At 50.1% G+C, this 12,425-nt stretch overlaps 1 protein-coding gene across 1 annotated transcript; it reads right to left on the reverse strand.

The window, feature by feature from the left end:
• Positions 1-576: 576 nt before the first annotated feature.
• Positions 577-4,988, reverse strand: LOC142917320 (induced myeloid leukemia cell differentiation protein Mcl-1 homolog). Its single transcript, XM_076061957.1, has 2 exons — positions 4,307-4,988; positions 577-2,885 (listed from the first exon to the last, which is right to left on the reverse strand). Exons 1-2 carry the CDS (start codon positions 4,973-4,975, stop codon positions 2,748-2,750), a joined length of 807 nt encoding a protein of 268 aa, XP_075918072.1. The 5' UTR covers positions 4,976-4,988; the 3' UTR covers positions 577-2,747.
• Positions 4,989-12,425: the final 7,437 nt, after the last annotated feature.

Raw genomic sequence — 12,425 nt, forward strand, 5'->3', positions numbered from 1 at the left:
TATCAGAGCGCCAGTGTTAGCGAGCATTTGCGAGTGATGGTGTGCGTTAGCGAGGATAGGTCGGTGGTCACACCCACCCCGTGTTAATAGTTACCCGTTGTGTTGATAATAAAGAGCGTTGCCCTCCCAAAGTTCCAGTGTGCGCCTGAATTGAACCCCCTACAACACAAGCGCTACCGAGGCGCTCCAACCTACGACGACCTGTAGCACGGGGATGTCCTCATTCAGCAGCGGACTGAACAGCAAACAACTAGGTACGCTGAAGGCGATGTTGTGCGTTGCCGAGCCTATTAAGTGTGGCAGCAGCCAAAAGAGGGACACCCCCCCCCCCCCCCCGGGATGAGATGGAGCGACGAAATCGACTTCCGGATGGATCGTTACCATCGCAGGGCCGTAAGGTGGCGATGGGTTGGGGAGGCCTTCATCCAGCAGTGGATTGACCGTGGCCGGCGATTACGATAAACAAGACACACAATCTAAAAAAAACGCACACGTAAACTGAACGCCTTTCTTGGCCTCAATTCCACTTCAGCTACGATCGAATCAGCACTGGCAGAGTAAAACATAAAACACGTGTCGGGCAAATAAACAAGACACTCTTTAATTGTTGTATTGAGAGAGACGGCGCGGGAACTGAAAGCACCAATAAGGTCTGAAGATTGTCGAGCATCATGCATGGTGATGGTAGCATCGTGCGTAGTGATGGTAGCATCGTGCGTAGTGATGGTAGCATCGTGCGTAATGATGGAAGCATCATGCGCAGTGATGGTAGCATCATGCGTATTGATGGTAGCGTCGTGCGTAGTGATGGTAGCATCGTGCGTAGTGATGGTAGCGTCGTGCGTAGTGATGGTAGCGTCATGCACAGTGATGGTAGCATCGTGTGTAGTGATGGTAGCGTCGTGTGTAGTGATGGTAGCGTCGTGCGTAGTGATGGTAGCATTGTGCGTAGTGATGGTAGTGTCGTGCGTAGTGATGGTAGCGTCGTGCGTAGTGATGGTAGCGTCGTGCGTAGTGATGCTAGCATCGTGCGTAGTGATGGTAGCGTCGTGCGTAGTAATGGTAGCGTCATGCGTAGTGATGGTAGCATCACTACACATGCACAAGCACAGTGTCACCCGAATGCCTCTTGTTTCCCACTCGCAGGAACTGAGCCGTGCCCAGGGCTGAACAAGCCGTGGCCGCGTTGTTTTTTTTTCCTCACCGCAGAACTCTCAAGAGCTGTGCCGCCGCCAGCAAACTGCAGCGACCGCCTTGGGCTGCACGCCGGTGACGGCGGTGCGTTGCCACGATGGCGCCTGTGTCCCGCTGTGTCACCCAAGTAGAACTGCCACCATTGATTTACCTTAGGAAAATATCAAAGATCTATCCTGAACCAAGTAATTATTGCATGGTAAGGGTACACTCAAATATAATCCAGGACAGGGCAATGGGTAAAGGTTACCCAGAGTTCCATTTTAAACAGGGGGGAGGGGGGGTGGTGGGTTCTCTGTTTTCAATAATCTAAGTTGAGAAAAACTCCTGACAGGAATCCACAAACCCCCCCCCCCCCCCCACCGGCCCGGCCACCTCACAACTCCAAAGTTTGGTTTGTAGTGGCACACACGTTGCAAGGCGACTTTATGGGGTAGCCCACTGCCGATTAACCAGACACCAGATACCAGACTTGTCGTTTCTAAACGCGGCTTTAAACTTAGACTGCCGCGCACCATAGGGCCCATCCAAGCTGCCTATCGTGTTCACCTGGCCATGCACAGGGAGGAGGATCCTGATGGGTTGGGAGCCGTCTCCTCGGTGTACCTTCTAGGCCCGCACTAATAATAGGGTACTATCGGTGTAACCACACAATCCTGATATTACATCATACGAGCAGAAAAAAAGTTAAACCTTTTGTGTTGCAAGTTGAGGCTTTGCTACCCTGCAAATTTCACACAAGGCGCTGCAGCGGCTGTTGCTGCCCGCTGCCAAATTCAACTCCCGCTTGCTCGAGTTGCGTGAAGACCAAAACAACGAGAACAGATTGCTCTGTTTATGGCCAAAACGCTGCCGTGATGGCAAGCGTCATTCAATTCCTAGCCGTGTTCGAGGTAGCAACTATATAACGCACGCGTTAACACGTTTCTAATCTTTCACCTTGTCCTGAAATTGTATTTAAATAAAATAATAATACAAATTATAAGTGCTTCCGAAATGCTCAATTTTACCAACACTTACAATGCTGCCTCATCGAGCCAGACTAACGTGAATTTAACGACTCTATTAAAGTAAAATAATTGCTGTCCAACAAGAGCAACGTGCGTCAATTTCCATTCGGCCGTCGGGTTTTTCTCGCTGGGAAGACGCAAAAACCTCGCTCGCACAGAGGTTCAAAATATTAACAAAGCATTGACAGGCCCCACGGAATGCAACCAACGATTTGGCACCACGCACCCCAGCGGCAATCGCTCCCATGCGGCAGGTTTAACGAAATGGAAACTAACGAACAGCGAAGATCGGCACGTGAAAAAAAAAAAGCGCATTTGCAGCTGCATCTTTGCAAAAATTCTACCGCCACGGAAACGTTGAGCACCACAATTTCACTTTGCAGGGGTGGGGGGGGGGGCGTGCCGCGTCTGTTCAGAGTCTCGATGTTTTTCCCGCGGTCGCGGTAGCGGTGCTCCGTTTAGCTCGGCCGGAGGCGACGACGCCGTGGGGCACGCCGTGCGCGAGAGCCGGACACGATCGGGGCCTCGTCCCGCTTGGAAGGTTCAGCGGAAACCGCCGAGGATCTTGCGAACGCCCAACGCGGCCAGACCCGCCATGGCCCCGAACCCCGCGACGGCCACCAGCGTGTTTCTGAGCGTGCTGCCGGGCGTCTCCCGCTCATACTCCCGCACGAACCCGTCCTGCGTCCGGGGGAACACGAGCGCAATCCGCCGTCAGTACGGTCGTGCGTGCGCACGCGCGCGCGGTGTCGGTCCCGAAAACGGCAGTGGCACGGCTGGCGATTGTACAGGCGGTGCAACTGGGCGCTCGAGAGGCAGATGGGGCCCAGCTGCCGAGTTCGAAAAGAGGAGAGCGGGACATTTGCTCTGCAACGGCGTTTTCACAAACTTAATATGCAGGTCTTGGATTGACGAATTGTGGTTTTTTTTACACATTTGACCGCTTTAAACAAATGCTTCTCCTAAAACATGGACCCGCTGAAAACCCCACAGGCAATGGCGAGAAACACATACAGATGGTATGAACGACAGGGCGATTTCTGCCGTCCGAGAGAGGGGATTAGGCGTCTCTCACGATTTAACAAACACACAAGCCGCTCCACTGCCAGTCGCTCACTACTCTACACAGAAGCCCCAAGCTGTCTAAGCTGACGACATGTCGCAGCAACTTGGCAAAACTCAAATAAAAAAACTAATTAAATTTCTCTTCAGTCTCGCCTGGTAACAAAAAACAACAACCCCCACCCCCAATTCTCAATAATCCTCATGCCGTCTGAACCCATCACCAACGTCATAATCACCACCAAAATCACAGTTCCCACCATCTCCACTCACCACCACGAATCAATCACAACCAGGTCGCACATCTCCACTCACCACCAATAATCAATCACAACCAGGTCGCACATCTCCACTCACCACCACCACCACTAATCAATCACAACCACGTCACACATCTCCACTCACCACCACTAATCAATGACAACCACGTCACACATCTCCACTCACCACCACCACTAATCAATAACAACCACCAGGTCACACATCTCCACTCACCACCACCACTAATCAATGACAACCACGTCACACATCTCCATTCACCACCACCACCACTAATCAATGACAACCACATCACACATCTCCACTCACCACCACCATCACTAATCAATCACAACCACATCACACATCTCCACTCACCACCACCACTAATCAATGACAACCACGTCACACATCTCCACTCACCACCACCACCACTAATCAATGACAACCACGTCACACATCTCCACTCACCACCACCACTAATCAATGACAACCACCAGGTCACACATCTCCACTCACCACCACCACCACCACTAATGAATGACAACCACGTCACACATCTCCACTCACCACCACCACCACTAATCAATGACAACCACATCACACATCTCCACTCACCACCACCACTAATCAATGACAACCACCAGGTCACACATCTCCACTCACCACCACCACCACTAATCAATGACCACCACCACCAGCAGCAGGTGGCACGTGTCCACAGCAGGTGGTGTCACGTGTCCACAGCAGGTGGTGTCACGTGTCCACAGCGCGTGTCTCACCCAGCCTCCCTGGCGCACGAACCAGGCCCTCCTGCTACTCCGCGAGGCCACCAGGAAAGCGGCCACCTCGTGGGCCACGGAGGCCCTCGCCTCGGCGTCTCTCCCCGCCCTCCGCTCCCCGCCGCCGCCGCCGGCGGCTTCCTTGAGCCTCTTGAGGAGCATCGCGCAGAACACCGCCAGCGCCACCACGCGGCCCCAGCTCACGTGCCCGTCGGAGAACATCTCCCGGGCCACGGCGAGCGCCGAGCCACGCAGATCCTCGGCCTCCTCCTCCTCCGCCACCACCACCAGGCGGCTCACCATGGCCGAGAAGGCGGCGCGGTGCTGCTCCAGGAGAGAATCCCCGACGCTCTCCAGGAGCTGTGAAGCGGCACAAAGTTTCTGCTGCTGCGGTTGTTGTTGTTGCTGTTGTTGTTGTTGCTGTTGTTGCTGTTGTTGTTGTTGCTGCTCCGTCTGTGCCAGGTGAGCGGCGTAGCCGGAGATTAAATTTGCGGTCTGGACGGTGAGCTCGTCGTCATCGTCATCGTTGTTGTCATCGTCATCATCGTTGTTGTTGTCGTCATCGTTGTTGTCGTCATCGTTGTTGTTGTCGTCATCGTTGTTGTCGTCATCGTTGTTGTTGTCCTCATCGCAGCGCCTCGCCACTCCGCCACTCCGCGCTGCCTCCATGGCCGCCGTCGGGAACGCGAGACGGAGTCGACGGGGGTCGGAGTCGCCTAATGGAATCGCGACGGTCGATTCAGCGACGGTCGAAAATCGCCCCGTTGCTGGGCGCAGAATCTCTTCGGCGATTGGTCGATTTCTCATCAAGCAGGCAGGATTCGACGGGAAGAGAAATCGCGCCGACTTTAGATGTCGAGGAATCGATGCGGCGATTGGCTTGCGACGGCAAGCGTCAGCTCAGCGAGTTTCAGAGTCACAGCAGACCCAGCAGCATCAGTGAGTGTGTTAATCTGTCTCTTTGTGTCTGTGTGTGTCTCTGTGTATGTGTGTGTGTACAGAGTCACAGCAGACCCAGCTATACCAGCAGCATCAGTGAGTGTGTTAATCTGTCTCTTTGTGTCTGTGTGTGTCTCTGTGTGTGTGTGTACAGAGTCACAGCAGACCCAGCAGCATCAGTGAGTGTGTTAATCTGCCTGTTTGTGTCTGTGTGTGTCTCTGTGTATGTGTGTGTGTACAGAGTCACAGCAGACCCAGCTATACCAGCAGCATCAGTGAGTGTGTTAATCTGTCTGTTTGTGTCTGTGTGTGTCTCTGTGTATGTGTGTGTGTACAGAGTCACAGCAGACCCAGCTATACCAGCAGCATCAGTGAGTGTGTTAATCTGCCTGTTTGTGTCTGTGTGTGTCTCTGTGTATGTGTGTGTACAGAGTCACAGCAGACCCAGCTATACCAGCAGCATCAGTGAGTGTGTTAATCTGCCTGTTTGTGTCTGTGTGTGTCTCTGTGTATGTGTGTGTGTACAGAGTCACAGCAGACCCAGCTATACCAGCAGCATCACTGAGTGTGTTAATCTGTCTGTTTGTGTCTGTGTGTGTCTCTGTGTATGTGTGTGTGTACAGAGTCACAGCAGACCCAGCTATACCAGCAGCATCAGTGAGTGTGTTAATCTGCCTGTTTGTGTCTGTGTGTGTCTCTGTATATGTGTGTGTGTACAGTCACAGCAGACCCAGCTATACCAGCAGCATCAGTGAGTGTGTTAATCTGCCTGTTTGTGTCTGTGTGTGTCTCTGTGTATGTGTGTGTGTACAGAGTCACAGCAGACCCAGCTATACCAGCAGCATCAGTGAGTGTGTTAATCTGCCTGTTTGTGTCTGTGTGTGTCTCTGTATATGTGTGTGTGTACAGTCACAGCAGACCCAGCTATACCAGCAGCATCAGTGAGTGTGTTAATCTGCCTGTTTGTGTCTGTGTGTGTCTCTGTGTATGTGTGTGTGTACAGAGTCACAGCAGACCCAGCTATACCAGCAGCATCAGTGAGTGTGTTAATCTGCCTGTTTGTGTCTGTGTGTGTCTCTGTGTATGTGTGTGTGTACAGAGTCACAGCAGACCCAGCTATACCAGCAACATCAGTGAGTGTGTTAATCTGCCTGTTTGTGTCTGTGTGTGTCTCTGTGTATGTGTGTGTGTACAGAGTCACAGCAGACCCAGCTATACCAGCAGCATCAGTGAGTGTGTTAATCTGTCTCTTTGTGTCTCTGTGTGTCTCTGTGTATGTGTGTGTGTACAGAGTCACAGCAGACCCAGCTATACCAGCAGCATCAGTGAGTGTGTTAATCTGTCTCTTTGTGTCTGTGTGTGTCTCTGTGTATGTGTGTGTGTGTACAGAGTCACAGCAGACCCAGCAGCATCAGTGAGTGTGTTAATCTGCCTGTTTGTGTCTGTGTGTGTCTCTGTGTATGTGTGTGTGTACAGAGTCACAGCAGACCCAGCTATACCAGCAGCATCAGTGAGTGTGTTAATCTGTCTGTTTGTGTCTGTGTGTGTCTCTGTGTATGTGTGTGTGTACAGAGTCACAGCAGACCCAGCTATACCAGCAGCATCAGTGAGTGTGTTAATCTGCCTGTTTGTGTCTGTGTGTGTCTCTGTGTATGTGTGTGTGTGTACAGAGTCACAGCAGACCCAGCTATACCAGCAGCATCAGTGAGTGTGTTAATCTGTCTCTTTGTGTCTGTGTGTGTCTCTGTGTATGTGTGTACAGAGTCACAGCAGACCCAGCTATACCAGCATCATCAGTGAGTGTGTTAATCTGCCTGTTTGTGTCTGTGTGTGTCTCTGTGTATGTGTGTGTGTACAGAGTCACAGCAGACCCAGCTATACCAGCAGCATCACTGAGTGTGTTAATCTGTCTGTTTGTGTCTGTGTGTGTCTCTGTGTATGTGTGTGTGTACAGAGTCACAGCAGACCCAACTATACCAGCAGCATCAGTGAGTGTGTTAATCTGCCTGTTTGTGTCTGTGTGTGTCTCTGTATATGTGTGTGTGTACAGTCACAGCAGACCCAGCTATACCAGCAGCATCAGTGAGTGTGTTAATCTGCCTGTTTGTGTCTGTGTGTGTCTCTGTGTATGTGTGTGTGTACAGAGTCACAGCAGACCCAGCTATACCAGCAGCATCAGTGAGTGTGTTAATCTGCCTGTTTGTGTCTGTGTGTGTCTCTGTGTATGTGTGTGTGTACAGAGTCACAGCAGACCCAGCTATACCAGCAACATCAGTGAGTGTGTTAATCTGCCTGTTTGTGTCTGTGTGTGTCTCTGTGTATGTGTGTGTGTACAGAGTCACAGCAGACCCAGCTATACCAGCAGCATCAGTGAGTGTGTTAATCTGTCTCTTTGTGTCTCTGTGTGTCTCTGTGTATGTGTGTGTGTACAGAGTCACAGCAGACCCAGCTATACCAGCAGCATCAGTGAGTGTGTTAATCTGTCTCTTTATGTCTGTGTGTGTCTCTGTGTATGTGTGTGTGTACAGAGTCACAGCAGACCCAGCTATACCAGCAGCATCAGTGAGTGTGTTAATCTGTCTGTTTGTGTCTGTGTGTGTCTCTGTGTGTGTGTGTGTGTACAGAGTCAAAGCAGACCCAGCTATACCAGCAGCATCAGTGAGTGTGTTAATCTGTCTGTTTGTGTCTGTGTGTGTCTCTGTGTATGTGTGTGTGTACAGAGTCACAGCAGACCCAGCTATACCAGCAGCATCAGTGCTTGTGTTAATCTGTCTGTTTGCGTCTGTGTGTGTCTCTGTGTATGTGTGTGTGTACAGAGTCACAGCAGACCCAGCTATACCAGCAGCATCAGTGAGTGTGTTAATATGTCTCTTTGTGTCTGTGTGTGTCTCTGTGTGTGTGTACAGTCACAGCAGACCCAGCTATACCAGCAGCATCAGTGAGTGTGTTAATCTGCCTGTTTGTGTCTGTGTGTGTCTTTGTGTATGTGTGTGTGTACAGAGTCACAGCAGACCCAGCTATACCAGCAGCATCAGTGAGTGTGTTAATCTGCCTGTTTGTGTCTGTGTGTGTCTCTGTATATGTGTGTGTGTACAGTCACAGCAGACCCAGCTATACCAGCAGCATCAGTGAGTGTGTTAATCTGCCTGTTTGTGTCTGTGTGTGTCTCTGTGTATGTGTGTGTGTACAGAGTCACAGCAGACCCAGCTATACCAGCAGCATCAGTGAGTGTGTTAATCTGTCTGTTTGTGTCTGTGTGTGTCTCTGTGTGTGTGTGTGTGTACAGAGTCAAAGCAGACCCAGCTATACCAGCAGCATCAGTGAGTGTGTTAATCTGTCTGTTTGTGTCTGTGTGTGTCTCTGTGTGTGTGTGTGTGTACAGAGTCAAAGCAGACCCAGCTATACCAGCAGCATCAGTGAGTGTGTTAATCTGTCTGTTTGTGTCTGTGTGTGTCTCTGTGTATGTGTGTGTGTACAGAGTCACAGCAGACCCAGCAGCATCAGTGAGTGTGTTAATCTGCCTGTTTGTGTCTGTGTGTGTCTCTGTGTATGTGTGTGTGTACAGAGTCACAGCAGACCCAGCTATACCAGCAGCATCAGTGAGTGTGTTAATCTGTCTGTTTGTGTCTGTGTGTGTCTCTGTGTATGTGTGTGTGTACAGAGTCACAGCAGACCCAGCTATACCAGCAGCATCAGTGAGTGTGTTAATCTGCCTGTTTGTGTCTGTGTGTGTCTCTGTGTATGTGTGTGTGTACAGAGTCACAGCAGACCCAGCTATACCAGCAGCATCAGTGAGTGTGTTAATCTGCCTGTTTGTGTCTGTGTGTGTCTCTGTGTATGTGTGTGTGTACAGAGTCACAGCAGACCCAGCTATACCAGCAGCATCAGTGAGTGTGTTAATCTGCCTGTTTGTGTCTGTGTGTGTCTCTGTGTATGTGTGTGTGTACAGAGTCACAGCAGACCCAGCTATACCAGCAGCATCAGTGAGTGTGTTAATCTGCCTGTTTGTGTCTGTGTGTGTCTCTGTGTATGTGTGTGTGTACAGAGTCACAGCAGACCCAGCTATACCAGCAGCATCAGTGAGTGTGTTAATCTGTCTCTTTGTGTCTGTGTGTGTCTCTGTGTATGTGTGTGTGTACAGAGTCACAGCAGACCCAGCTATACCAGCAGCATCAGTGAGTGTGTTAATCTGCCTGTTTGTGTCTGTGTGTGTCTCTGTGTATGTGTGTGTGTAGAGAGTCACAGCAGACCCAGCTATACCAGCAGCATCAGTGAGTGTGTTAATCTGCCTGTTTGTGTCTGTGTGTGTCTCTGTGTATGTGTGTGTGTACAGAGTCACAGCAGACCCAGCTATACCAGCAACATCAGTGAGTGTGTTAATCTGCCTGTTTGTGTCTGTGTGTGTCTCTGTGTATGTGTGTGTGTAGAGAGTCACAGCAGACCCAGCTATACCAGCAGCATCAGTGAGTGTGTTAATCTGCCTGTTTGTGTCTGTGTGTGTCTCTGTATATGTGTGTGTGTACAGTCACAGCAGACCCAGCTATACCAGCAGCATCAGTGAGTGTGTTAATCTGCCTGTTTGTGTCTGTGTGTGTCTCTGTGTATGTGTGTGTGTACAGAGTCACAGCAGACCCAGCTATACCAGCAGCATCAGTGAGTGTGTTAATCTGCCTGTTTGTGTCTGTGTGTGTCTCTGTGTATGTGTGTGTGTACAGAGTCACAGCAGACCCAGCTATACCAGCAACATCAGTGAGTGTGTTAATCTGCCTGTTTGTGTCTGTGTGTGTCTCTGTGTATGTGTGTGTGTACAGAGTCACAGCAGACCCAGCTATACCAGCAGCATCAGTGAGTGTGTTAATCTGTCTCTTTGTGTCTGTGTGTGTCTCTGTGTATGTGTGTGTGTACAGAGTCACAGCAGACCCAGCTATACCAGCAGCATCAGTGAGTGTGTTAATCTGCCTGTTTGTGTCTGTGTGTGTCTCTGTGTATGTGTGTGTGTACAGAGTCACAGCAGACCCAGCTATACCAGCAGCATCAGTGAGTGTGTTAATCTGCCTGTTTGTGTCTGTGTGTGTCTCTGTGTATGTGTGTGTGTACAGAGTCACAGCAGACCCAGCTATACCAGCAACATCAGTGAGTGTGTTAATCTGCCTGTTTGTGTCTGTGTGTGTCTCTGTGTATGTGTGTGTGTACAGAGTCACAGCAGACCCAGCTATACCAGCAGCATCAGTGAGTGTGTTAATCTGCCTGTTTGTGTCTGTGTGTGTCTCTGTATATGTGTGTGTGTACAGTCACAGCAGACCCAGCTATACCAGCAGCATCAGTGAGTGTGTTAATCTGCCTGTTTGTGTCTGTGTGTGTCTCTGTGTATGTGTGTGTGTACAGAGTCACAGCAGACCCAGCTATACCAGCAGCATCAGTGAGTGTGTTAATCTGCCTGTTTGTGTCTGTGTGTGTCTCTGTGTATGTGTGTGTGTACAGAGTCACAGCAGACCCAGCTATACCAGCAACATCAGTGAGTGTGTTAATCTGCCTGTTTGTGTCTGTGTGTGTCTCTGTGTAAGTGTGTGTGTACAGAGTCACAGCAGACCCAGCTATACCAGCAGCATCAGTGAGTGTGTTAATCTGTCTGTTTGTGTCTGTGTGTGTCTCTGTGTATGTGTGTGTGTACAGAGTCACAGCAGACCCAGCTATACCAGCAGCATCAGTGAGTGTGTTAATCTGTCTCTTTGTGTCTGTGTGTGTCTCTGTGTATGTGTGTGTGTACAGAGTCACAGCAGACCCAGCTATACCAGCAGCATCAGTGAGTGTGTTAATCTGTCTGTTTGTGTCTGTGTGTGTCTCTGTGTGTGTGTGTGTACAGAGTCACAGCAGACCCAGCTATACCAGCAGCATCAGTGAGTGTGTTAATCTGTCTCTTTGTGTCTGTGTGTGTCTCTATGTATGTGTGTGTGTACAGAGTCAAAGCAGACCCAGCTATACCAGCAGCATCAGTGAGTGTGTTAATCTGTCTGTTTGTGTCTGTGTGTGTCTCTGTGTATGTGTGTGTGTACAGAGTCACAGCAGACCCAGCTATACCAGCAGCATCAGTGCGTGTGTTAATCTGCCTGTTTGCGTCTGTGTGTGTCTCTGTGTATGTGTGTGTGTACAGAGTCACAGCAGACCCAGCTATACCAGCAGCATCAGTGAGTGTGTTAATCTGCCTGTTTGTGTGTGTGTTTCTCTGTATATGTGTGTGTGTACAGTCACAGCAGACCCAGCTATACCAGCAGCATCAGTGAGTGTGTTAATCTGCCTGTTTGTGTCTGTGTGTGTCTCTGTGTATGTGTTTGTGTACAGAGTCACAGCAGACCCAGCTATACCAGCAGCATCAGTGAGTGTGTTAATCTGCCTGTTTGTGTGTGTGTTTCTCTGTATATGTGTGTGTGTACAGTCACAGCAGACCCAGCTATACCAGCAGCATCAGTGAGTGTGTTAATCTGCCTGTTTGTGTCTGTGTGTGTCTCTGTGTATGTGTGTGTGTACAGAGTCACAGCAGACCCAGCTATACCAGCAGCATCAGTGAGTGTGTTAATCTGCCTGTTTGTGTCTGTGTGTGTCTCTGTGTATGTGTGTGTGTACAGAGTCACAGCAGACCCAGCTATACCAGCAGCATCAGTGAGTGTGTTAATCTGCCTGTTTGTGTCTGTGTGTGTCTCTGTGTATGTGTGTGTGTACAGAGTCACAGCAGACCCAGCTATACCAGCAGCATCAGTGAGTGTGTTAATCTGCCTGTTTGTGTCTGTGTGTGTCTCTGTGTATGTGTGTGTGTACAGAGTCACAGCAGACCCAGCTATACCAGCAGCATCAGTGAGTGTGTTAATCCGTCTGTTTGTGTCTGTGTGTGTCTCTGTGTATGTGTGTGTGTACAGAGTCACAGCAGACCCAGCTATACCAGCAGCATCAGTGAGTGTGTTAATCTGCCTGTTTGTGTCTGTGTGTGTCTCTGTATATGTGTGTGTGTACAGTCACAGCAGACCCAGCTATACCAGCAGCATCAGTGAGTGTGTTAATCTGCCTGTTTGTGTCTGTGTGTGTCTCTGTGTATGTGTGTGTGTACAGAGTCACAGCAGACCCAGCTATACCAGCAGCATCAGTGAGTGTGTTAATCTGCCTGTTTGTGTCTGTGTGTGTCTCTGTG

This window comes from Petromyzon marinus, unplaced genomic scaffold (assembly GCF_048934315.1).
Source record: "Petromyzon marinus isolate PM22_M1 ecotype Great Lakes invasive population unplaced genomic scaffold, UKy_Petmar_22M1.pri1.0 PM_G_Scaffold_45, whole genome shotgun sequence".
Lineage (NCBI taxonomy): Eukaryota > Metazoa > Chordata > Hyperoartia > Petromyzontiformes > Petromyzontidae > Petromyzon > Petromyzon marinus.